Source organism: Leptonychotes weddellii, chromosome 4 (genome assembly GCF_054177405.1).
Source record: "Leptonychotes weddellii isolate Sample4059 chromosome 4, ASM5417740v2, whole genome shotgun sequence".
In the NCBI taxonomy this organism is placed as follows: Eukaryota; Metazoa; Chordata; class Mammalia; order Carnivora; family Phocidae; genus Leptonychotes; species Leptonychotes weddellii.
The window spans coordinates 111,791,062-111,817,718 of record NC_138372.1 but is presented as its reverse complement, the minus strand read 5'-3'; the positions used below and the strand labels follow the sequence as shown (position 1 = coordinate 111,817,718).

The 26,657-nt window shown below is 45.7% G+C and overlaps 1 protein-coding gene across 1 annotated transcript; it reads right to left on the bottom strand.

The window, feature by feature from the left end:
• Window positions 1-1,581: 1,581 nt before the first annotated feature.
• VXN (vexin) lies at window positions 1,582-25,759 on the bottom strand. Its single transcript, XM_006749478.3, has 6 exons — window positions 24,950-25,759; window positions 20,399-20,454; window positions 12,569-12,728; window positions 8,544-8,605; window positions 5,703-5,794; window positions 1,582-4,025 (listed from the first exon to the last, which is right to left on the bottom strand). Exons 1-6 carry the CDS (start codon window positions 25,014-25,016, stop codon window positions 3,842-3,844), a joined length of 621 nt encoding a protein of 206 aa, XP_006749541.1. The 5' UTR covers window positions 25,017-25,759; the 3' UTR covers window positions 1,582-3,841.
• Between the last annotated feature and the right edge of the window lie 898 nt (window positions 25,760-26,657).

Sequence of the window (26,657 nt, the reverse complement as noted above, 5' to 3'; positions counted from 1 at the left end):
AGATTAGCCACTGAGGCCCGCCCCCCACTGCCTGCAATTGCCAGGCTGGGTAGCCTCCTGAGCTCTGTGGGTTGTGATGTGAGCAACAGGCTGGTGCTTGTTGAAGTAGGGCCTCTCCCTGAAGAATGCTGGGGCCCAGGTGGTCAAAGAGTAGGAAACTCAATTTGCTCTTCTGGGGATGGAGTCTGAAATGTTAATCAGCACTTGCCTAGAATTCCAGGTACCCCCCATCCCGCTATTTGGGGCTGGGCAGGATTCAGATTCCTGGCCCACCCCTTACCCTGTTCTTCCTGGAAAAGCACAGACCCTTCTTAGGCCATCAGGCAAAGGCCTAGCTGCTTGCCCCCTGGGGGGGGAGTTGAGCCTCATGGCAACTTGTGCACCAGTGGCCCTGCCCAGGCCTCCAGGACTGGCAGCAGTGTGGGAAGGGCTTATGATGTGAAGTGGTACGAGCCTCTCTACTGGGTTTTCCCAGTGACCCCAGCTAGGGGCTAGGAACCAGGTTGGCACAGGCCCAGCTGCCCTGTCCATGAGCAAGCCCCGTGTCAGGTTTCTTCTGCTGCCGCTCTCTTTGAGAGCACATGCCTTTCCCCAAACTATATGCTCCCTCCCCACAAAGGATATTAATAGGTGCGAGCCTTGCCCCAAGTCCAGGGTGACCCAAGAGACCCCCCCAAATAAAAGGCTTTTTTCTAGGCACATGGCCTGTCTGCAAAACGAAATCTTTCTTCCCGTGCACGTTGGCGATGCATTCACCACAAACCTCTCAACAGAGGCTGACATTTCTTATATTAAAAAAGAAATGCAATTCCTGAGGATTAGAATCCTTGGGAGAGTTATCTTCTTGTGTTTTTCCTTGCTTGTCCCTAGATCTCTGCCAATTTAGAGTCAGAGACAACATGTCACATGATTCCTTTTGAAATTGGGCTCTGGCAGCCGCGGCTCAGCCTACCCACTGCCCATCTGCCTGCTCTGAAGGCGACTCAGGCCTTTGGGGGGGAGGACTGCCAGAGAGCACACAAGTCAGAACTGAAATATTTGACCGGACTTGGTCCTAACAGAGGCGATTTCATTACCCTAAATGTCCTGGAAACCCTGTTGCCTCTGGCGCGAGAAGGCTCCAGCCTCCGTCATCCTGGACAGCAGTCTGAGCTAGCCTTGGCGCCCTTCTGCAAGTGGCTGTAATGTGAGTCACAGGGCCAGTCTCCAGGGAGGCTGAACATGAGGTGGGCACAGAGGAGAAAAGCTCTGTCTTCCCTGGCCTCAGGGGAGACAGGCCAGCAGGCTGGGATGGCCACTGGGCCCCCTGGGATTTGTGGTGGGGACTGAGGGGTGGGCATCAGGGAGGAGGATGAGCCCCGAGAGGACAGGTCATGCCAGGCCGAGCCCCGTCAGAAATGGCTCTGGTGTTGACTGTTGGGCAGGGCCCGTAATATCAAAACCAGACACTGCCTTAGGATGGAAAGAACATCCTGGATTCTTTCTCACAATCCTTTTCATTTAGGTAAAGGAACAGTGAGGTCCAGATTCATAATTCTTTCCCTTGGTGAAAGCCTTCTCTCATTCAATGACGGAGCCTCATACTCTTGTGGTGGTTTATTGATGTTACAAACAAAGCATACTTTATTTTTATTTGAACTGGTCAGTTAAAACATTCTATGCAAGGCAAACACTTCATCATGAAATATTTAAATTAAAAATAAATAAGTTAGTTGCATCCTACAGAAATCTCCAGGTTCCACATACAAATGGAGGACATCAGCTATAGACTGAATAAGTTGAAATAAATAGTTTTAGGATACTCTGATTGATATAGGTCCAGCATAAATCACCTGCTTGTTCCCTAACTGTGCTCCAGGCCCCATTATCTATACTGTGCAAGACTATGAGTCTGTTGAGACTAGGCCCTCATCGAAAGAGCACTTGATGCCCAAATCCCCAAATCATGTTCCATCGTGAGGATTGGGTGCTGAGCATCTAAAACAATGACTGAAGGGCAGGGATCAGCAAGGTGAAGGCCCAGAAGCCCAGGCCTCTTATCCCTCCATGCCTCCTTACAGTTCACCTGGAGACATGGAAACAGGTAACAGCAAAAGGCGACAGAGTGGTAGCCTATGAATAACGGTTGAGACTGGTAACGTGGCCAAACTCTTCATTGTACCAAGACGTGGCAATTTCCAGCCGAGTTTTAGACTAACTTTCACCATGGAGTGTCTGATTTTGCTAAATGGGTTGGATTAATTTAAGCTTCTGAATTAGAACACCAGCCTTCTGGGGGCAGAGTTGAGGCTACGGATGACAGATACGCAGGACATGCATCACTAATGGCCTCCACAGGTCGGCATTCCTAACTGACCACTGCACGCCTGCGTCTCAGACTCCGCCTCCACACAGCACTCTGGGCGGCCTCTGCCAATCGTCTGTGTTTAGCATTTGAGGTGAACATTATTTACTAACCTTGATCCTTCTCTATGTTCTGAGCTGTTCTGTGTGAAGGAATAGATACAAACAGCAGGCACTGAAGCCTGACACCCATGTGAGTCAGGCACCTCGAGACTAATCGTTTAACTGCTTTAAACTGTCGTCTATGAAATGGAGAAGGACACCTAACTCAGAGTTGTTAGACAGGGAGAACGGACGTAAAGTGCTCAGTGTCATGTCTGACACACGGTAGGCATTTAAGAGATGAGAGCTGTCGTTATCATATTATCATCGTAAGTCTATCGATGTTAACAATGGGATTGATGATGACATTTCCATTAAAAGAAGGAAAGCACAATATTATATATTAGGTTGAACCATGTGAAATTGATCAGTTGTTTCTGACCTACAGAGATGGCAATTTCTTCAAGTTCAACCCAATACTTAATGATGTATTGCATTTAAATCACTTACTTTTTCCAACTTTATCACATTTTTCCTTTCAAACATTGCCCCCAGAGACATACTCCTACCCCTCAAAACCTTCCTCAAATCAGTTGCTAAAATAAGCAAAGCAATGTGTCTGGTGGACTCGAGGCCCTAGTATCCAGTTCCACTAACTGTCTCTCGTAAGGCCTTGGCTTCCCCATCTGTAGACTGGGAATAATTGTGCTTTCTTTAACAGGGATAATGTATGGGAAAGCACTTTCAAAAGTTAAAATCATTTTGCCAGTGCAAGGTATTATTAATTTCACTAGACTCTGCCACTTCCGAAAACATTAGCATTCAACATTTAATTTTTAATCATGTTTCTCTATAGAAAAGCTGCATGTAAAAGAATAGAGAATTCATGCAATCATGCCAAATGGTCAATACTGATCTTGACAATACTGTCAAATGGATATTAGAACTATAAGTAAATATATAGTACTTTGTCATTAAAAATTGTACTTTGTCAAGATGAAATAAATGTGGTAAGAGGAATAGTTAAGAACCACGGTGTTTACAAGTGCCTCAAACGTCAAGCTCTTATATTTATACCAGAAATCACACACATTAGAACAACTCACAAGGAAGACTGAGGGATTGCCTGCTTCCTTCCTTGGAGGTCTTTAAAATGGGTTGGGAAAGTTTGATTGTGGTGTGGTTTTGCTTAAAGATAGGGATATAAACTCTATGACCTCCCAAAGCCACTTTCAGGCCAATGGCTTTCTTGATTCTAAGAAGGCACACTTTTCTTTTGCCTTCCAGGGGAGTTCCTTGCTTGTACCCTAAACCAGGGCTATTGGTTAGTAAGAGATGGTGATGTGTTTGGACCAGCTACTAGCAGAGGTGAATGTGGCTCAGTTCCAATCTGGAAGTTTTCTCCCCCATATGCAGTGAACTTTGGCCAACTCAGGACACCTGGGGAGGGTCACCTTTAGTCAGCCTCAAAGGCACTGTTGGTAGCTCCCACATATTCAGACTTCTTCTTGTGCCTTGTCCACATTTTCCGGAGGATGCTAGGGACACCGCAGGAAGCGCTTCCTGTCAGTGGTAGGGAGGCTTCTGCTCCCTGGGGAAGGGTCGGATACTCTTCCGTCATCTTCTTGAGATGTCTGGATCTAAAGAAAAGCCAGGGGTAGGGAGGGAGGACAGTCATTTCACAGAGCCAAACTTTTAATTTTTGCCCTCAAGGAGTAGACCGAGCTCTTATTTCTCCTCTGCTCTGTGACCAGGATGGAGGGTCACTGTTGGGACACACGTACGGATGACTCTTTCGGGGGATCTTCACATGGGGTGAGGGAAGGAGGTGGCTCTGGGCACAGTGGTTCATGGATCTCAAGTTCTGCTCTTGTCCCAAGTTCTCCTTTCCCACCCCTCCCACTTCTAGACCAACAATCTTGATGGAAAGGGCAAGCTTCCCAAAGCGTAAAGCTATAGAAAGAGCCTGAGCCCTGGGGGTGCATCCTCACTTCCTCTCCCTAGGTGAAAGAAATGGCCTGACTTTTCAAGAGCCAGCCTCCAGGAGCACATGGAAATGAGAATTTCTGAGCTCAGAGAGAAAGGAACCATGGAGAACCCTCTGGACAAAGCTATATGGAACAGAAAGGTTGGTCTGTGCCGCTCAGTAAGTTGTGGGCTTACTCCAGCCTTCAGCAACAGCTACTGCTGCTCAGGACCATTTGCCACTAGACCTTCAAACAATCCACATGCCTTTCTGACTTTTCTCCAATTAGGTCCCAGTACATTGAGTAACTTGGTTTTTATAATTCTTTCTAGATGATTTTCTTTTATCTACAAGAGCTTCACATTGGTCTCTTCTTCCTTAGAGTCTAAGCTTCCAAGGTGTGGACACTTGGGTTGATATTGCAGCCCACGGTCCCTCTGGTGTGCACATCTCACATGCTCCCAAGGACGTGTCTTTCCAACTGCTAGATTGTAGGTTTCTTGAAATATAACAGCCACAGTTTGTGCTAAGTTCTTCACATATTGTCCCATTCCATTCTCACAATAATCCCTCAAGAGGGGTATTATGATCATCCCCATTTTTTTGTTTTTGTTTGGAAATAAGTGAGGGCATGGAGGTCATAGCAGGTTAGTGGTGGCGCTGGGCCAGCAAGCAGCTGGGAGTCAAGAGCCCACACCCTTCATCACCCCCTAAGCCCCTTTTCTACTGTGTGCAGTATGGATGATGGTGGCGGGGGCATGAATGTGCATGCTGACTTGAGTTTCAGACACCCACTTGTCATCTTCCAGCGCAGCCTGGAAGGTAGTGGGGGAATTGCTGGGGGTAGGGGAGGGGACTATCTACTTCTGCTAGTCTAGCTGCTGGTTCTGGATCAGAGTTAACAGCAACATGGGGGTTATACATTTGGTTTGAAACTTTTGTATCTTACTTATTTCTTTACCTTTGGGCAGGGGCCCTTCACCTAATTCACGAGGCATTTCTGACACCACTGTCCCTACCAGGAGGCTCTCAATATGACCTGTGATTACATTTATCTAATTAACCAAAAACCCTCCCGAATGACACTTCTCCAAGTCTAAAAAGTGGTGTTAATGAAGTGGAAACCATCAAAAACACTTCAGCTTAATCCTAGGGAAACAGTTGATGAGGCGCTACAGAGACCCAGGATTATTGCCCTCATTAAAAGGTAATTTAAAGCTGGCATGGATTTTGTGTTAGCATCTTGAGAGTCTGTAAGCCAGGCCACCTGTTCCTCTTCTGTGGCGGGACCGAGAGTGGGTGGGGAGCCCTGCCGGCAGCGGGCGGGGAGGGTGGGGGACAGGGCACTTACCCTCTTGTCAGAACAGCTCCGTTCTCTGAGCCCGTGGCCACCGCCTCCAGCACGCCGGGGGCTTTCACTGAGATCCGGGCCACTGGAGGAATCTGGGTATTGCAGAAGGGGAAGGGAAGGGGAGGATGTGGCCATGGTCCCAACCCTGGCACTGACTGGAGCCAGTTGAAAGAGGGATGACCCCATCGATCCACCACCCAGGACGATAGTCCTCACGCTTTGGCAGGCATTAACACTCCCCTGCCAGGCTTGTGAACACCGTGCCTACCATAGTTTCTGATTCAGTAGGTCTGATGTGAGCCCGAGAGTCTGCATTTCTAATAAGTTCCTGGGTGCTGCCTATCCCAGGACCCCACTCTGAGAACCACCGACCCAGAGAACTTGAGAGCACAACTCAATCTTACCTGACAACTCTGTGCACCGCCCCCCCCAACTGCCTGTGTCCACTTTGTTGTCAAATCCTGCAGATTTGTGCTTTGAAAGACTGCCTCGGTCAGTGCCATCCTCCCCATTTCCTCTGCTGCAGCCTTCGGGTCCAGTCACCCGGGACCTCCTTGCTTCGGACCAGACCCACCGCTAATCTCAGCGCCCCCATGGATTTACAGCGCTTCCCCACAGCAGGCCGGACTGATGCCAACTCTGGAAGCACAGGCTCCTCAGAACCCGGCTCCCCCTCATCTTACACACCTCTGTTATCCCCCGTGGGTACTGTGACGGCTCCCATCCCAGCGGGGCTGGCCTGGCCTCTCCTCTTGCTCACGCTGATTCCCATGCACAACGAACCCTTTCCTCATGCGCATGCACGGCGCTGCCTGGTGCCTCGGCTTTTCCTTCACCCTCTGGATGGAGCCTCATCTCTGCCTGCCATTCAAGGCCACTTCTTCCCAGAGGCCCTTCCTCAGGCTGGTGGCCTAAGTGGATTTCTCTCTGCCCTTATGCCCCATGTCCCACAGTACTGAGTACCTATGTGATATGTTCACCAGTTCTTTCTATGGTTCTCTTCTTGTTTCATATGTTTGTCTAGTCTCCCAGTCCTCAGAAAGGTGACATGGTGTGTGTCAGGGTCTGGCACTTAATCCCTTTGGTGGCCCTCTGCAGCCCTCCTAAAGGAGATGGTGAGTGCTCAAGAAGCATGTGCTGAGTGGAAAAGTAACTGACGGCCTAACAAGGGCTAAATCCAGGATTTGCTTGGTCAGTGGGCATATGCTATGCTTTGTTCCTTCACCCCAACCCCATTGAAGGCTTAGGGTCACCACATTCCTGGAATGGCTGGGAAATTCCAGGTGGAGGACATCATGACTAACTGTCCCCTTCTCTCCCTAGCCGGCCAAAGTTTGTGGACAGAGTTACTGTGCCACCTTGTGGCCTCTCGGGAGCTCTCCCTCCCCACCGGGCCAACAGTCCAGCCCCGGGAACATAGACCCGCCTCTCCTTCTCCAGAGTCCTTAGTTCTCCTCCAGTGCACGTCAGCATTGAATCAGAATTAGTTGTGCAAGCTCTGAATCATTCTCCCACCCTGGGATAAGGGGCCTCTGATGAGCTGCAGGACCCTCAGGGGAAAGAGTCAGTTGTGCTGCCTCTTTGTCACTGGGTCCCCATGACCACCCTATCCCAACCCAGTTCATTCTGGCCTCCCAGATGCAGGTACCTCTCCGCCAGAGGTACTGTGTGAGCCCAGCCCAGGGGCTTGGGGCAGGTAGTCCAAGGCTGTGAGCCACCCTCTTCCCCCTAACCTTGGCCTTCCTCCGGCCTCAGCTGAGGGCAGCTCTTTGAGCTGTCACAGCCTGACAATCTGTGGCAATGGCCCAGCCTCCCTCAGTTTCTCTCGAGTACTAGGTTGGGGCAGGGGGCTCCTGATAAAACAGCTTGGCCCATCCCTGCCCTTTGTGTGGTTCTCCTACCTACAGGGATGACCTAAGTGAGGTATGTGGATTAGATTTTTTGCTCAGACGGGGAGTGAATTTGTTCCAGAAGGATGAGGGGGTTGGCCCACATAATCTCCAGGGTCTTTTCTAGTCCTCACGTGGCACGATCCACCAATCTGGAGAGCTGCTGCTCACGGAGCCCAGGATACCTGAGCTGACCTCACCTCTAGCCACGATTCCGCCCCTACTGTGCCAGCCCAGAGGGTACCCACATACACGCCCAGAAGATGATGCAGGAGGTTTTTTTTTCCAGAGTGACCCTGAGCTAGATCTGGATGTGCACCTCCTGATCGCCCTTCAGGGAAGGAAAAGCTGCCACCAGTGGGGCAGGCCACATACCATGACGGAGCGAGGAGGAAACAAAGGTCTGACCATTTGGGCCCAACTCAGGACAAGGCGATGGGTAGCACTGGCCCCAGAGCTCCCGCCAGGAGGTATCCGGTGCGCACGGCACTTCAGCCTCTGCGCAAGCCGACCTCTCTTCTCCTGTCGCGGGTACTGATCCCTAATACACAGCTCAAAGCCCCTACCCCGCATCTCAGAGTCTGCCTCCAGAGACCCTTGACCAGAGATGCCTGGTGTTTTGTGTTTTCACAACGTTTAAGACCCTTGCAGCTCTTTACCCCCATAGCTGCCCCTGGGAATTAGGTGTTTCCACCTGACACATGCCTACCACAGAAACCACTTCTTTTCCCCCGTGTTTGAGATGTCCTCTAGGCAATACCTTCTGCTTGCCTAAGAGCTGAATTTCTGGCAAGAAAGAGAACACCACCCAGCGGTGTGCTGTGAGCTGATAGACTTTAGGAGCAAAGCACCCTCAGGTAGGCTGTTCTGATAATCCTCGGGCCTGAAACAAAGAACAGGGCGAGAAGTTTAAAGCACAGCAGATAGAACTAACCAGGCTTATTTTACTTACCAAAGACTTGCCATATGCTCGATTCCCACACAGATTTGATGATTTGGGTTCCGAACTCCCCACTGCAAGGTGGAACAGAGAAAGCATTACTCAGTGGTACTCTGTGTTCTACTTCCCCCCGCTTCTGCATCAGTGATCTCATTAGCTGATCAGCCACAAGCTGGGAATTTCTAAAGGCCTTTGTGCCAAGCAGCGAAATCAGGCAGTAGGGTCAGGCAATGGGGAAACTGTCGGGTGGGTCAGCTGTACCCCTGGCACTCTTCCGGGCGTGGGGTGGGCGGGGAGGGTAGAACTAAGGTCTAATAAGATCATGTGTGTGGAAGCATTTAGTGCTGTGTCTGTAGGCAGTAGGTGCTCAGAGAATGCGCCCTTGGCTTGTCCTTCCTTCCTAAGGTGCCACATCACAAGAGGTTATCAGGAGTTAAGTCTCTGCTGCTGGGATCGGTTTTGCTTGCTGATCCTGGACACTCCTCTGTCGAAATGAGCAGAGAAGCCCGCCTGTGGTGGGAAGCACAGCGTCATGATGTGTGAGGGTTGGAGATTATCTGAGTCCTGAGACATTGGCTACACGGGACTTAACGTGAGAACCTTCTTGCTATGCCTTTATTCCTGAAGCCCGACCTACTTCTGAGTTATCTCTACCCTAAAGTCTGCAGCTTCTGAGAATGCAGGTGTTGAGCTGAGGGAGCTGGCAACAGGTAGGGGAAAGTTGGCTTTCAATACAGCCCTCTCCTTGGGCAGACATTCCAGAACAAGCCCCATCCTATCACACTACAGCAAATAGAGATAAAACACTCCCCAACCCAAGGAAGAAAACATTTCAAAGGCAATAAAATGAAGTTACAAGACTACCAAGATTAAATCATAATGTACAGTGCTCTGGCATAAATAATCATAGCAGCTCATAGTTTTGAGTATTTACTGTGTCAGGCACTGTGCTGAGTATAAAACGCATAAACATTATCTCATTTAACCCTTACCATAACCCTGCTAGGTAAATATAGTAGTCCCCACTTTCCAGATGAGGAAATCGAGGCTTTGGAGAACAGTTAGAGGAAGCCAGGTAAGGATGATCTAGGGAATGGCAAACTGCTTTGGGGGTCTTTCAGGGCTGGAGAAATGTGACTGAGGGACACCCTAACCCAATCTGGAAGGTATTTGCCAGGTAGAGACAGGACAATCTGCAGAAGGAACAGGGTCAGGGAAGTTCCGGGAAACAGAATATAATGGAGCAGTCACAGAATTGCACTGCAGCTCAGGATTTCTGTGTGTATGGATGGGCGGGGACAGGAGTGTGCCCTGGAGGTTCAGCAGAGAATGGATTCTAGAGGGCCTTGAACATAGTCTGGAGGGCAGTGGGGGTAGGAAGGACACTGAAGCAGAAGGATGGCAGAGGCAGATTTCTGCTTTAGACAGTCCCCTCTGGTAGCCTTGTAGAGGGAAGAGGGACTGGTGGCTGAGGGCCAGAGTTGGATGTTACACACCAGAGTTCATCAGAAGGGGGTCTGCGCCCAGGTAGCCTGAGGTAGGTACCAAGAGGGAGAGATGAGACATATCCAGGAGTTGACATTGTCAGTGTTTAATATGTGACGTGGTGGGTGGAGTGGGGTTGGGGAGGACAAGGGGGTTTTAAGGGAAACATCCCAGCTGAGAAAGGAAGACAGGTTTGAAGGAGGACACATTCCACTTGACAAGCTGATTCTGAGGTGCCTGAGGACATCTTGGTGGAGACATTCCATAGGCAGCCAATTCTCCAGGGCTCAGGTGATGTTTATCCCCATTCCAGGCATTTGAGGCTCACCTACCCAGGGCCTCATGGTGAGAGAGTTTCTCAGCTGGGTCTCTGCCTTCAGAGTCCCTGCAATTTCCAAGATTCCTCAGAGAATCTTTCTCCCACATGAGAAGGCTACATCATCCAGGAGCCTTCTCCTACAGCTCAGAAAAGAAGCAAGCCCCCAGATCTGAGATCCCTGGAGACACACGTCCTTCTGATGGGAGGATGGAAGACTCAGTGCCCAAGCCTTTCCCACGGAAAGCCCTGGGTCTGGCTTTGACTCAGAAACCCTCCGTCTCCCCCAACCTCCCTCTGGAATCTATCAGATTGGGAGAGCTGAAGGAATTGAATCAATGCCCAGCTCAATTTTTTTTTTTTTAAACCTGACTAGCACATTCCCTGCATGAGCTGACTGTCACATGTTGGGCAGATTCTCTCCATTTCATTACTTAGTGTTCTCTTATAGAATAAAAGACTGACTTGGACAGTCAAGCTTCCACAAGCTACTTAGGAAGGAAAGTGGCCCCTAAAACTAGATGGTTGGGAAGAAATTACTCTCTGGGGGTGGGGGATAGAGGCATTGGCTAGGAAATTAGAAGAACTAGGATTTAATTTCAGTTCTGTTGCTAATAAGCAGTGTGACTTTGGGTCAAACAGCTTCTATGCTTTCAGTTTCCTTTTCTGTAAATGGGCACGGGGTGCTGCAGATCAGGGCTCTGCCACCTTCAGTGTGCCTTAGAATCACCTGGGGGGCTGGTTAAAGCAGACATTGCTGGGCCCCACCCCAGAATTTGCTTCAATAGGTCTCAGGTGGGACCCAAAATTTACATTTCCAGTAAGTTCCCAGGTGATTCTGCTGCTCTGGGGACCCCACTGTGAGAACCCATTTGACCGTCTCTAAATCCTTGCTAATCAGTATATTGTTCTCAGACCAACATCATCAACATCATCTGGGGCCCTACTTAGTCCTACAGAATTAGACTCTGCATGAAAACAAGATTCCCAGGTGATTCGTTTGCACATTAAATTTTGAAAAACATGGCTGTAAATCCATTTTATGATTTTGTAGCGAAGATATTCTTTTTCTCTTTCTACACACACATGCACCCACCCACCTATATATAGACACAGAGAAAAATTTATCTCCTCGTAATTTGCAAGGCAGATTGTGGTTTTCCTAATGCTTTCACTCTACATATGTGTATATGTAATCACTTAGCTAGAGAGTATCGCTTGATTTATGCGTTATTATACATCAGATCATAAAAACAGGATCGGGGTGTTACTGATCAAAGAAACCTTAGGGATCCAGTCGAGCATCTCTAAAGAAGGAGAGAAGATGGATAGATGAAGAGATACACTCGGTGAAGTATAATTTCAGTTCTTACAACATACAAAGTTGTTGACAGCTGAATGCCTTGAGGACATCCTAGACTTTCTATTGTGCATTTTTGGAGTTAAAATAGGAATTACTTTAGGCTGTGGACATAACAGAAATAACCTAAACCAGCAATTAAAGGCAAAATACCACCACAGACTTCAGTGGGCTAGGCGCAGATTCCCGTTGAACTGCTTGGGGTGGAGGCCATTTTTAAAAATAGTGCTGAAGGTAAGTCTATAATGTTTCCAGTTTTCAAAACAAATTTGTCCCTAAATTCTTTTTAGAGATTGTTCAAATAGCCCTAAGCCATTCACATTTACAATGGTGAGATCTTAAGTTGGCAGTTAATGAAGAGCCCGTATAATTACATACACAGCCTGTGAAATAAATAAGGTAAGCTTCTGTTTCTTCATGAGTCATGTCTACACTAGTTTTTTCTCTCCCCAACCCCCCCCGGAACATTATGATTTTCATCTCTGGAACCCAGCAGGGCTTCCTGGGGGAGCAAGAAGGCAGATAAAAGCATTTGTGCTCGCCCAGGAGTGTTTTTCAGTTAGGTGTTTTAAAGTGTTGCTCTGTAGGTGGGGCCCGAGAGCAGGTGCACTCGGAGCAGGAACGGCCCGCGCCGAGAAGGGGAGGGGCGGGGAGAGGAGGGGAGAGGAGGGGAGGGAGGGGGCGGGGCGCGCACGCCCCACGCCACAGGTGCTGCGCTCACCTGGCGTGATGGAGGACGCCCGCGAGGAGCGCGAGGTTGTTGGAAAAGACAAGCCGGGCCGCAGACCCTGCGGCTGTTGCTCTGAGCGCGTCACCGGCCCCCCCCCCCCCCCCCGCCAAGGGAGGTTCCGGGGACTCGATCCAGGGCGCACGTACCGGGTCTGGCCGGGGCCTTGGCCAGGTGGGGCCCCTGCGGCCGCGCGCTGTGCAGCCGGCCCGCCCTGCGGCCCTCGCCGTCGCGGCGGTCGCTGCGGTCGCTGCGGTGCGGCAGCAGCTCCAGGGGCCGCGGCGTGTAGAGGTCTGACTCGATCACCACCTGCCGGGAGGAGGAAGGACAGTCAGCTTGTACCTCTCCCGGGATCTTCAGACGCACCTTGGGCCCACAGTGAATTATCGGAGTTTTCCTTGCTCCAGCGAATGCTAGCAGCAGTGAGAGAACTTGGGGTAACTGGCCTCCAACAGGCAACCGTTTTATTTCATCTCAGCATGCCAAATAGTGCCATGGTGCAGGATGATGAGGGTTCCCGGCGGGGGGTGGGGGGGGTGGGTTTCCTCACCAGCAGTCCCTTCACAGAGTCAGGAGCCTGGGCCATCAGGCCAAAAATGTCCCCTGCCCTAGGGCCTGACCTGGTTTGGCAACAGAACAGGCTATTTGAAATGATGACAGTTCTGGAAATCAGGGTCTTACAGTCTTTGCGCTAAGCAGACACCCTCGTTCACACAGAGGACAGCCTTTTGAATGCTCTGGCAGAGAGAAGAGCTAGGGAGAGGACCCGGGGCCCAACTCATTCCCAGGTTTTAAACAGAAAGAAGCTGCTGGTACAGCCCCACATGCTCACATTTCCCCCCACCTTGCAGAGCACCCGTGTCAGGTGGAGCTGGGAGATGAATTTCCACTATGTGTGGTTCGCTAAGTGGAAATTCCCGAAAACCAGACAGAATGCTAAGAGCTAAGGTGTTTTCAGGAATGATCACCTGCTGAATAGTTATTTTGGGAAGTACGTTAAGAGGAAATACCTCTTTTGTCAGGACCCACCGAAATGGGCCTTAAAAGTTATAATAAACATACTTAAATCATCGAAATAATTTAAATGTAAAAAAACTTGAGACAAATAATACCATATTTTATCTTAATACCAAGAGTAGTGAAGGGAATCTTAGCAGTTTTTTGCTCTTATCCTGCATAGTTTTATACATATCCAGGACGTTGGGGTCATCCATTCTGAATTTCTTCACTCCTTTAAAGCTGGTTGGAATGTCCAATAGTACATGGCAGCTACTCAGGTTTGCATCGACTCATTCGCTTGCTCCTTCATCAGATGCCCTGGGAGGGCACGTTCCGTGCCAGGTTCTGGGCACTGGGGGCATCTGCAAGTAGGATGACCCATCTGAGCTCTTGTTCTCTAGCCTCTGATGGATCCCCGTCACTTGTCCACATAGAACAATTGTGTTGCTTTTGGAGGATGCTGAAGCAAATAAGACTAAATTTTTAAATATATATATAATGGGGTGATATTTTGATTTAATGGAGAAAAATTGGATCTTTAATACTGTTATAATGAATGGCAGGTCACTGGGGGAAATGGATCTGTGTTCACACGTCTCACACCAAAATAAATACCAGACAAATCCAAGATACATGTTAAAAACAAAAAAACACAAGAATTGAACGTGGCTCAATATAATTTGTTACGTATGAAGAGGAATGATCCCTATGTACATAGAACTCTTACAAACCAATGAAGAAGAAGAAAAGAGAAAAATGGGGCAAAAACCAGCAGCTGGCCATTGACAAGAGAAATACAAATGGTAAACATGACAGCACAAACATGAAAAGATGTCGAACAGTAATTAAATGCAAGTGAAAACAGTTGTGTGTGTGTGTTTTTTCCTCTCAGATTGCCCGTGATGAAGAAGGTAACTCCATTTGTGGTCATGCAGACCTGAGTTCATGCCCCAGTCTTGACACTTAGTGGTTCCGTGGAAAGGAGATATTCTTGTGTGTCCTTGTTGTATTGGAGCGGAGCAAATGCCTGTCATCTGTTTTAGTTTCAGTCACAGAGCTTGCACTCTTTCCTCAAGCCACATATTTATCTACAGCATCAGAGAGCAGTTCTTGTCTCCCAAAGAGGAAACTAGAAGAAGCTGTCACTCTTTGCTTCAGTTTACCACAAATAGTCCTTTGCTTAGAAAACTAATATATCCCCAATTTGGTCTTATCTGGGTTAGGAAATAACTCCTCTCAAGCCTATTTTAGGGCCCAGATTCATTCATTCTGTGCCTTTGGAGAAAGCTGATCATTCAGGAGCATGTAGGATTAATACCTTTTCTCCTCTGGGCACTCCACCCCCCCAATAATTAAAAATATTTATTCCTTTTTCCTCTCCGCTAAATTGAGATATCACTGACACCTATGATTTGGTAAGTTTAAGGTGTACAATGTGTTGATACATTTATAAGCTGTGGTATGATTAGAAGGTGGTGGTTCTGCTGGGCTGGGGGCAGCCCTGGGTCCACCCTGCACAAGCTCAGTGGGTGGTCCAGCACTGACCACCCAGCACTAACAGTCTGCTCTCCTCTTTACCTTCCTTCCCCCAGCCCGTGCTCTGCTGTGTTGCCCAGAATACTGGAATTTCCTAGGTTAATAGTTGTTTGGAGCCCCAGTCCCCAATATTTGGCCTAAGGGCTCTCCCCTGGAATGTGACCCTCCAGGTTGAATATGAGAGACCTGAGCCTCATTACTGACACAGAGCTCTTGGCTATCACAGGTATTTCTGATTTTATTTTCATTCTGTCAGCATCCTTCTGAGTGAGGAGGAGTGAGACTGGTATGTTTTCAGACCTACTTTGTACAAGGAGAAAGTAAAGCAGGTAAAGAAAGCCTGCGGAGCCCATGAGGGAGACCCAGCATTTCCTCCTCTGAAAGGGAAGCAAATGTTCCTTTTCAGGAACAGGAAACTCCACCTCCGCAATCGCTTCTCTGCACTGTGGGGTGGCAGAAGAGAATGGGAAGGGGAGAGCCAAGAGGCATTAGCTGCTCAGCCCTCTGCTAGAGGTAGGAGCGACCAGGGGATGGGGATGAGGCTGGTTACTTCCCAGATCATGACTTAGGGCCAAGTGCCCCTTCAGGGTGTCTTCCCCAGTACCCAAAAGATGCCAGTAGCAGGAAAGGAAAGAGGAGAGGTGCCCAGTTCAGAAGATTTCCCTTTCTTAGCTGGTCTTGTACTTGGTTCTCATTTCCCACAGTAACAGAAGCTCTGAGAGGGCTCCGGGGGGAGAGGGTTGGGCCCACACCAGGAAACAGACAACTGAATGGATGGCTGTGGACTTCTGAAAGCCTGGGCTATTTTCTGGTCTCTAGGACACAGTTTGGGGTGGCTGCGGCTGCTGGTGTTAGAACAAGCTGGTCTGAGAGCAGGCTCTTTAGCGGGCCCCCCACCCCAGTACGGAGGTAAGACAAGGGAATGGGGAGAGGGAAGGGAGAGGTGGGTTTAGTGTTGGATTTGCCTTTCCTAGTCAGCAAACTGCCTTCCGAAAGTAGGGGGGATGTACGAGAGCAATAAATTGATGCTCCCCTGCTGGTCTCGGGTTATTGATTAGAATAATGGAAGTCATGGGCTAACACTCAAGCCTCAGAATTCCATCCACTGACATCTTGAAGTCACACTTCTGTTTGTTTGCCAGCCTAGGGGGCTGGTAGGGAGTTGGAAAGACAGGTGAGACCTAGGTGATGGAGAATCATCATGATTTAGGGCTGATGGGATCCATAGCAATGTTCTAGCCCAACTCCCTAATTTTACACATAGGGAAACTGAGGCCAAGAGAGGTCATGTGTCTTCAGGGTCACAGAGTTATAAGGGACAGAGCCAGGATGAGGGTTGTGGTTTTATGACTTCTAGGTGAGTGCTCTTTATAAGACCCAGAGAAGTGCCTACATCCAGATAAGAAATTTCAAGTGCAATCAATCACTCAGTGCCTTTTGAAAAATCAGTAAATTTCCAGGCCAATTTCTCCCCGATCAGGTTGAACTCTGGGGAGAATGTGACATTTACAATCTCATTTCTCCATCTTTCCTGGTGGTGGTACCGCTGCTCATTATGATGGGGCTGGGAATCAGTGGCCCCTGGGGGGCCCTGACTGTACCCTAGGGATGATGTGGCACTAAGGATGGTTTAGAGACGAGAGACCTTTGTAAAGGAGGGAACCTGACTCCACACGGTAGCCCAAGGACAACAGACACAAATAAGAATTTCAGGACAAAGAAAGTCATAAACATTGGTAGATTCAAGCAGTTAGACAAAATATGAATGTTTTCCTTGGGAACTCAAAGGCAGCCAAGAGCCAGTCGGATCAGAGACAATTCTTTCTTTAGGACTCACTTCCCTCATCTTGGGTAGACTAAGACCTTTCTTGTCTTTTCTAATTTGAATGTTCCGTACAGCTGGTGTTGAGGTTTGCAAGCAAAGGATGAGTCAGGCTGTTAGGGGAAACGAGAAATTTAGAGGAGAGCTCAAAGGCCAGAGGGCATTATTAAGTTGTCTCACCTGGAGAAAGATTGCATCGGTGAAGACAGGACCCAGCTTCTAATTTTTTTCTTGAATCAAAAGCGAATTTTAATACGTATTCATATACTTGAGTCATTTTTTTTCTCTGAGTAAAAATATTTTGGAGAGGGAAAGTCATAAGCCATAAACATAACTGTCTTTCTCAAAAATTTCCACTCCCAGGAAACCTGAGAGCATGGTTCTACAGTGCTGACTGAAGTCAAGTGGCTCTTCCAGAAGGCTGTGTCCCGTATTTTGGTTGCTTTGTGTATCTCATCCCCATGTGGCTTCATCACCGCCATCTCAGACAACTGAGAGTTTCCTCCTTTATTTAGGTTCGAAATCTCCTGAGGATTTTCTTCCCTAGAACCTACTTAACTATTAGAAAGTATGGTGATTTAGTTTCCATTTTAAAAGCTTTTGTAAATACTGTTCTGTCCTTGGGTGCCTGCGTGGCTCAGTTGGTTAAGCGACTGCCTTCGGCTCAGGTCATGATCCTGGAGTCCCGGGATCGAGTCCCGCATCGGGCTCCCTGCTCAGCGGGGAGTCTGCTTCTCCCTCTGACCCTCCTCCTTCTCGTGCTCTCTGTCTCTCATTCTCTCTCGCAAATAAATAAATAAAATCTTAAAAAAAAAATACTGTTCTGTCCTTATAAAGCCAGTAGATAAAGGTGTTAGGAGTGATTCAGACAGGAACATTGTTTAGGGTTAGAAATTCAAGGCAAGAACTTGGTAGAACTAAATAGTCCCAATTCCCAAGGGATCTTTCTGGAGTCACGAATGATTTGTGGCTCCTTCTAATCTAGAGTAATGCCAAACTCAAGCCCCTTGACCGAAAAGTCTGTTGTGAAACTTTCCTTAAACTGAAAATTACCCACAAACAACCCCTTCCCTTTCCATTTTTAAAAAGATTTATTTATTTTAGAGCTCGAGTGCGAGTGGGGAAGGAACAGTGGGAAAGGGAGAGAGAGAATCCTCAAGCAGCCTCCCCACTGAGCACAGAGCCCGAGGTGGGCCTCAATTCCAGGACCCCAAGGTAATGAACTGAGCTGAAATCAAGAGTTGCCTGCTTAAACGACTGAGTCACCCAGGCGCCCCTCCCTTTCCATTTTTGGTAACACCCACTCCTTGAAAGTCAGGAGCATTTTTCTTTTAGACTGTGGGCTTAAGTTTTCAGGGACCAGGAGAAAGGTAACAATCTCTTGCCCTACCACAAAGAAATTTTCCATCCATTAAAAGCCCTTTTCTTTCCTTTTTTTTGCTTTTAAGTAGGCTCCACTCCCAGCACAGAGCCCAAGCCGGGGCCTGAACTCATGACCCTGAGATCAAGACCTGAGCTGAAATCAAGAGTCGGATGCTTAACTAACTGCACCACCCAGACACCCCTCTTTTCTTTCTTAATATAAAATATTCTCAAAAGTCATTAAAAAATACAACAACAGAAAAATGTACAAAAGACATGAGTTAGGAACCTATAGAGAAAAAAATATCAGAATCCCTGAAAAGATGAAGAATGATATTAATAATTAAAGAAATGCAAATTAAAACAAAATATTTTCACCCATCAGATTGTCAAAGATAAACAACATTGATGACATACATTACTGACTTAGGTGTTTTGGTAAGGGTATTTTAAAACAGTTGCTAAGAATTTGGTAATGGCTATAAATTTTTTTCAATGTTCCTATCCTCTGAACATTTTCTTTTTTTTAATTGAGATATAATTGGCATATAACATTAAGGAGTACAACGTGTTGATTTGATGACCAAGCATTTTCATATCTGTGAATTTATCCTCAAAAACATTTGCATAAGAGCATGAAAAATATGTTCAAGGATATTGCTTGCAGCATTGTTTTAGTAGAATTTGGTTAAATAATCTAGAAAACTTCAGATGTGATTTGGGTAGAAAATTATAGTACATTCATATAATGGCATGGTATGCAGCCTTTATAAAGAATGAGGTAGATCTATAAGTATTAACTGGCATGTAAAGACGTTCAAGATTTATAGTTTAGTGAAAAAAGCAAATTGCAAAACAATATGTTATCGAACAATGGAGCATAATAATGATATGTTAGTATATGGGAAATTTTCACTTAAAAAAAGCCAATACTAATTGAATGCTTGGTTTGTGTCAGGCTCTGGACTAAGCACTTTACATGTATTAAATCATTTGCTCTCCAATGGTTCTTGAGATATGTGCTCCTATTTTTCCCATTTGAACACTAAAGCAGTTGAGTTCCAGTATGGTGGGCAACTTGCTCAAGGTTACCTAGCTAGAAATGGATAGAACTGGAGTTTAAGTCCAGGCAGTTGGACTCTAAGTCTGTATATCTAACCATTATGTTCCACAGCTTCTTAGAATTTTCTGATATTATATTTTATATGTTCATAGTATTTGAAATTTTATAATGGGCACATACTACTTTGGGAATCAAAAAAAGGAATGTTTGTAAAAACAACAATGACTAAAACCCCATCTCATTCCCAGGATGCTGAAAAAATTCTTTTTAATGGAGAAGAGGCCTTCAAAAATTGAGATACTTAGAAAATCAAAATGGTGTTCCATGAAAAATTGTGATAGAAATAGAAACTCCAGCATAACCAAGAGGAAACAATTAGCAGTTAAACCTTTTCAGTGAAAGTACAAAGATGGATTGACAACTTCTGTATAAAGAAATCTGTAAGTAAAATGAGAAATTTACCTCATCCTTTGGTTCTAATGACATGTAAACTAATTTTAAGGTAATGCAAATGCTTATTAGAGTAGCAAAAGATAATGTAAAAAAAAAAAGAAAGTCAATGTTAGTGAGGTTGGAGGTAAATGGAAAAGCGTTGCTAGAAGCCTGACAACTGTTTAGAATTCCTGGTAATATGTGACAAAGCTGTAAGCAGAAATCATTTTTTAAAAAAATCACTATTCTCCACATCTAGCATAGTGTCTCTTACACATGGTAGGCATGAAAATATTGGATGGAGGAATGGATAGATGGAGAGATGAAACTATTCTTGTCCTTTTACTTGTTAATTTACCGTGGAATTAATCCAGAAGAATAGTATTTTGTACAAATTAATTGCGATGCTATTTATAATAGTGAAAAAATGGAACATCACAAATGCCAACAACAGGAGAATACCTCAGTCAGGGATGCTATACTCATCGTGGACTCTGTTTAAATAAGAACACAGTTTTTTTAGAGAATGAGATTTACTCTATGTGTCTGGGGAAAATGGCAGAATAGGAAAGTCCAATTCAAGGCTGTTCACTGTCTGGTGGACATTTGTCAATTATTTTGAAGTGGAAGACAGGAAATCATGCAGCCCCAACATGCCATAGAGAAAAACTTCCTGGCTATTGAGAGCAGGAAGAGGAAGTGAAGAAGCTAGATGCTGCTTTTGTAATGAAAACCAATAAAAGGGATCAAAATTGAAGTCCTTACATTCTTGGTCAAGAGGTGTTGAGAGCTTTTGACTCTTCTTCTGGCTGGACTGGACACTGCAAAGAGAGAGAAAGGAATGGTTTTAGAGAACACGGGTGAGGCTGATGTAGCCTCAGAGAGGGTTTGCACCTGGAGTGGGAGGGGCGAGGAGGAGGGGAAGTGGGGAGAATAGGCAGGGTGTAATTACAATTTTAGATGTTACTTGGCTGAGTGCACCAAAGTTCATAACAGCATTGTTCACAATAGCCAAATGGTGGAAACAACCCAAATGTCCCCTAACAGATGAGCCGATAAACAGAATGTGGTATATACACACAATGGAATATTATTCAGCCTTAAAAAGAAATCAAATTCTGATACATGCGGTAACATGGATGAACCTTGAAAACATTAAGCTAAGTGAAATAAGCTGGACACAAAAGGACAAATATTGTATGAGTTCACTTATATGAGATACCTAGAGTATTAAACTCAGAGACAGAAAGTAGAGCAGAGGTTATGAAGGGGTTGGGGGAAGAAGGGAATGGGGAGTTGTTATTTAACAGGTATAGAGTTTCAGTTAGGGATGATGAAAGTTCTGGAAATGGATAATGGTGATGTCTGCACAACAATGTGAATGGACCTCATGCCACAGAGCTGTACACTTAAAAAATGCTTAAATGGTAAATTTTATATCATGCACGTTTTACTACAGTAAAAAGCTTTAAAAAATCAATTAAGCATTAAAAAATGTTGGTTGGAAGAAGGTGTGTATTTTGTTGAAAATGGAGATACTCAGGCATCTCTTTTCCATATTGCCGCTAGAATGATTTACTCGAACTGAAATCCTACCATGTCACTGCCCTGCCTAGAACTGAGATGACTCCTTGTCACATATGGGATAAGTGATCAGATGAGTGCTAGGTGATGGTATTTTCTGCAGAGCACCTACAGCCGTGAAACCTGGCGTCCAGTACATTAGTTAGGAGGGTTCCTGACTCCCTTCACTTGAGTGTGAATCAGAACTGAACCACTTGCCACTTACGTGACTTGGGCAAATAACTCATCCTCTCCACACCTTCCTCTCCTCGTCTGTAAGACAGTGGGGATTAATAGCACCCACCTCAGAGGGCTGGGACAAGGATGAAACGAACTAATTTTTATAGAGCCCTTGGTCCAGTGCCTGGCAAAGAGTAGGTTCCCAGGAATCAATGGTGGTTATTATGATTGTCCTCCATCTCTGCAAGCTGAAGGCAGGTGGAAAGAATAGGTGATAACTTCTAGATCCTATAGCATTCCATTAGGATTTCTCTTACTGGAGTTTTCTCCATTTCCTCCTGCTGTTCCCCGATTCCTCTCCCCAACCCCTCCCCATTGTTGTTTATCCTCAAGAGAATTATTTTGAATGCTGTGGTGCTGTTCACTCTAGAATTAAACCCCCTCTGGTGTGTCTCAGGAAGTAACTTCTGGTATAACTTCTTGGTAAAACCATAGCTTTCACTTTTTGTATTTACTGTGAATTGTGTCTATGAATTTTTTTCCCTTAAAGGGCTCTCTTTCTCTCCAGAAAGTAAAAACCCACACTTGTCCTCAGCTATAGACTTGGTATCTATGTCCCATGCCTTTAAAATACTTAAGTAACAGTCTAACACTTGCTGCTGCCATATTTTTGTGAGACATTAAGATGGCTCAGCTAAAAAATACATATAAATATTAAGTTGAACCCAATATATAGATGTATGGGTGTGTTGGAAAGAAGGATATAATACAACAATAGAAAGGTAATAATAGCTCACATTGAGCTTCACCAGGTGATGGCTTACTTGCCTTATCTCATTCATTCCTCGTAGCAACTCTGTGAGCCAGGTACTCTGCATTACCCCTATTTTATTGGTGGGGATGCACAGTTGATGGTGGAACAAGGCCCTATCCTCTTAACCATTGGCCACACTGTCCATGCTGCTGAACCTGTGCTCAGAAAATGTCTTGGCCATTTTTGTCATGCTAAATGGTAGCATTGGGAAAAGGGCATCCTAGGGAGAACTATAACCTTGTTAGATAAAATGAAGCCACCTTCTATTTCTGTAGGTAAGGAATGTGGGGATGTATTGAAGAGTTACCCATTTCTCTTATAAGCAGTGACTTAAGGAAAGCTAGCAATGTCTTCTCTCACTGAAAGCCCTCTGCTTGATAGCTTTGGAGAAAGCAAGATGAGGCAAAAAAGGAAGTGCGAGGAGGTGAAATTCTTCCATTCACGGTCTAAGGTAAGGCTGCAAATACTCCTTTTCTAGTGAACAGCTTCCTGAGCAGTGAAATGTCCATGAATACCAATGAATACTTGGTTTATGACCAGGAGATGGCCATGAATGAAAATGGCAAGAAAGAAATACAGGATTCAATATTTATCTTTGAACATAGTCATTGCTCTAAATATGGAATAAAAATAGACATCATTTTGTAAGTGATGTATTTAATGGTGCTTACTACATGCTGGGTACTGTTCTAGATGCCTTATATGTTTTTTTTTTTAAAGATTTTATTTATTTATTTGACAGAGAGAGACTCAGCGAGAGAGGGAACACAAGCAGGGGGAGTGGGAGAGCAGGAAGGACCCTGGGATCATGACCTGAGCCAAAGGCAGACGCTTAACAACTGAGCCACCCAGGAGCCCCAAGATCCTTTATATGTTTTATCTGTATTTCAATCCCCCCCCCCCATAATAACCCTGAGCAGTAAAGTCGAGCTCTCCCTTTTACAAAAGTAGAAACTCTGGCCTAGAGAGATGAAGTAGACTGCCCAAAGTCACACAGTGTAGAAGTGACCACAGTCTCTTGGCCACTATGCTAAGCAAATGGAGTCAAAGGTCCTGTTTCAAATGCTTTTATTCAGGTGAAGTGTGACATTGCTCCTGAATTATTGAATAAGTTTTTAATTAAAAGGGGCTATTCAGCTTTGATTTGTTTCTTCCTCTAAAAATTGTTAAATGGAAAGAAATAACAGGAAATAGACAAAATTTAACATTTTCATATTTGCTTCCAATTTGTTTTTTTCTCATGTAAAAGAAATAAAAAATTAGGCAAGTTTAGATTCCCTTTCTACTCTCCCCTTATTCTTCTTCCACTCCTCCCCAGGGCTAGTAAGATCACTAATTTTTTCTGTATCTTTCCAGCCTATGTTTTCATACTCTTTCTGAATATGTATCCATAAGTTGTTTTGTATTGCCAGATATAGTAATTGTTATCATACATATAAAATTCTCATCCAGCCTTTTCTATTTTTTTCCACTCAACATTATGCTTTTGAGATCTGTATCCATACACATAGATCTAGTTCATCCCTGTTGACAACTGTGGAATATTCCATAGTACGATGACACCGCATTTTACCCCCTCCCCTCCTCAAGGACATTGAAGCTATTTTCAATCTTGCCCTCCTAGAATCAATGCCCCTGTGAACATCTGTGAGTAAGAGTATCCAGAAGTGGAAGTGCTGGGTCAGAGGGTGAGCTTTGACTTTCCAGGTACTTCCAGAGTCTCCAGACAGAGTTCCAACTCCTGCACGTGGGCAGACTTCTCGCTCTTTTTTCTCTCTCTATGTGGCAATGGATGTCAAAAGCTTTATTTATGTTCTGCTGGCTGTCTCTTTGTGACCAGGCTGAGTCTCTCCCTACCCCCACCCCCCAGCAGTGGCCCTGTCAGTGGCTGACACGGGAAGAAGAAAGGGATTGTTTGAACAGGGGGTCACAACACCAGCAAACATCCAGCCCCCTTCATTCAAGTCTGACAATGAGACCGGGGCTAAGCCAGAGTCCCAGGCTCTCCCAGCAAGGCAGGGGCCGTGGGGAGAGAACAGAGGGGCAGGAGAGAGGGCTGAGCTTTGGAGGGGGTGAGGGAACTGTCCAGTAACCAGACACCTGCTGTCCGCTGAGCTCACACACAAAGCCCTCCCTGGGACTTGACACCATTCACCCCGAGCACAAGAGCTGACAGAGTCACACGTTTTGGTGATGCTAGTTCCAGGTGAAGTTTGGGAGCGGGGCCCTGGGATCTGTGTTAGAGGCCAGCCCTGGGTCAGGGCATTATTTGACCACTTTATTAGACTTCAGGCCACTGCCGGGAGTATTTCTCCTCACATCTGATGGCATAGTTAGAAATCATACTTTTGAGCCAGCTGGTTCTCATTTCAGAGCCCACCTGCTCATTGGAGAAGAAGAAAGAATCTTTCTAGCTGCCCTGGGAATTTTGTTTTCATCTCTGTTTCCTAAAACAATGGCTTGCTGTCACTTTCATTCGCATATTGGGTTACCAGTACTGAATTAAGTGGAACTGGGGGCATTTAACTGCCCTCATTCCCCCCACCCCTTTGATGGATTGTTTCTCAATGACTGATGTTTATCCATGTACCTCCTTTTCAGAAACAACAACAACAATAACAAATACCATCACAGCAGCGAGCGCATCAACCCCTCTTGAGAGACCTGAGGATAAGCCCTAGTAAAACAGCACGTGATTGTCCTTAACCTCTGGCAGAAGGTGCCGCGGTGAGGAAACCGTCAAGGGCAATTTTACTCACCCTTGGAAGGGATCACGGTGGTGAAAACTTCTATATTTTCATCACTGCAGCTGTAAATCTGATGCATCGTTTCAGCCTTCTCTCCCCCAAAGTGCCGGGAACCGGAAGCCTCTCTCTGAACCCCTAGTCGCGAGGTTTCCTAATCCAGTCTGGCTCGGGGATCATTGTGCAGGTCCACAAAAGACAGGCTGGTGCTGTGATCTCATCTCATTCCAGAGTCTTCACTGCAACATTTTCTAATCCCATCTGTCTTTTTTTTTTTTTTTCCTGAATCCTATTATTGTAAACCTTTGATTGAGGGTGGAGGCTTCAGTCCCCTCCCAGCCAGGATGTATTTAACATTTTTATTTTGCCGTGTCTGCCGCAGTGATTTTGGAAGTCTTTTGTGAAGTAATGATGAAGTGAAATCCCCGACTCGGTTAGCGCCAAGCTTCGCTGGAGAATTTCACCGAAAAGGAAACGTGGATTTTGCTACCAGCAATTACCCTTTTCATTTCGGAAAGGAAGAGGGCTTTTTATTTATTTATTTTTTTCCCTCCAGAAGAACTGGATATTCAGTAATTTGTCGTGTGTTAATTTGGCATCCTTCTAAGTTTCTATTTTAAACAAAAGGACTGTTTCTCCAGAGCCTTTTCCCCTCATGCCAGTACATGACAAGGCTGACATTTCTAGAGAGCGGTCTGTTTAGCATCTCCTTGTACAACCCTCAGGTGCTTGCAGAGCAATGGTAACGAGCAGTGCCCTGACACCCAAGGTAGCACAGGAAGATTAGATTTACAAGAGGATTGTATTTTTATTACCCTAAATATCCTAGTATATATTATCCTATATTTATGTAGAATAATACGTATCCTATATTTTGTCTTATATATTCTATGTATACACACAGAAATAAGGTATGTCTGAAATGTATGTGTATTATGTCAAACCCACCGTCTTTCATTACACCATGACAGATTTATTTCTTCATGTTGAAAGTGATGATGTAATCATATTAAAAATGATAGTTGGCATTTATGAAATGCTTGCTAAGAGCTAGGAAGCGTGATGTGTAATCTCATTTAATGTCTACAACCACCCAACGAGACTAGCCATTATTTTTGCCATTTTATAGGTGAGGAAACTGAGGCCTGAAGAGACTGAGTAATTTGCCCAAGATTAAAATACCTAGTTTCATGGCAGAACTAGGATTTAATCCCTAATTTGACTCCAAAATCAATGTACTTAATCATTAAATTATACTCCATTCTTTACTTCCAAAGCCTTGGCCCCTACTTTTTTTTTTATGATGTTCTGTTAATCACCATACATTACATCATTAGTCTTTGATGTAGTGTTCCATGATTCATTGTTTGCGTGTAACACCCAGTGCTCCATTCAGTACATGCCCTCATTAATACCCATCACCAGGCTAACACATCCCCCCACCGCCCTCCTCTCTGGAACCCCCAGTTTGTTTCTCAGAGTCCATAGTCTCTCATGGTTCGTCTCCCCCTCCGATTTCCCCCCCTTCATTTTTCCCTTCCTACTATCTTCTTTTTTTTTTTTTAACATATATTGTATTATTTGTTTCAGAGGTACAGGTTTGTGATTCAACAGTCTTGCCCCCTACTTTGAACCTGGGGGTTCAAAGCCCATCTTAGACTTGGACTTGGTGTCCACCACTCTTTCTATAGTAGACAAATTTGGGGCATTTACTCATCAGTTA

Bases quoted from the DNA above. Each gene is read 5' to 3' on its own strand.
- VXN (XM_006749478.3), bottom strand. From the start codon at position 25,016: ATGCATCAGATTTACAGCTGCAGTGATGAAAATATAGAAGTTTTCACC. The intron at 12,729-20,398 runs GTAAGGACTTCA...TCCTCCCGGCAG, and splicing joins AACACCTCTTGACCAAGAAT to GTGGTGATCGAGTCAGACCT. The intron at 8,606-12,568 runs GTACGTGCGCCC...TCCACCTTGCAG, and splicing joins CAAGGCCCCGGCCAGACCCG to TGGGGAGTTCGGAACCCAAA.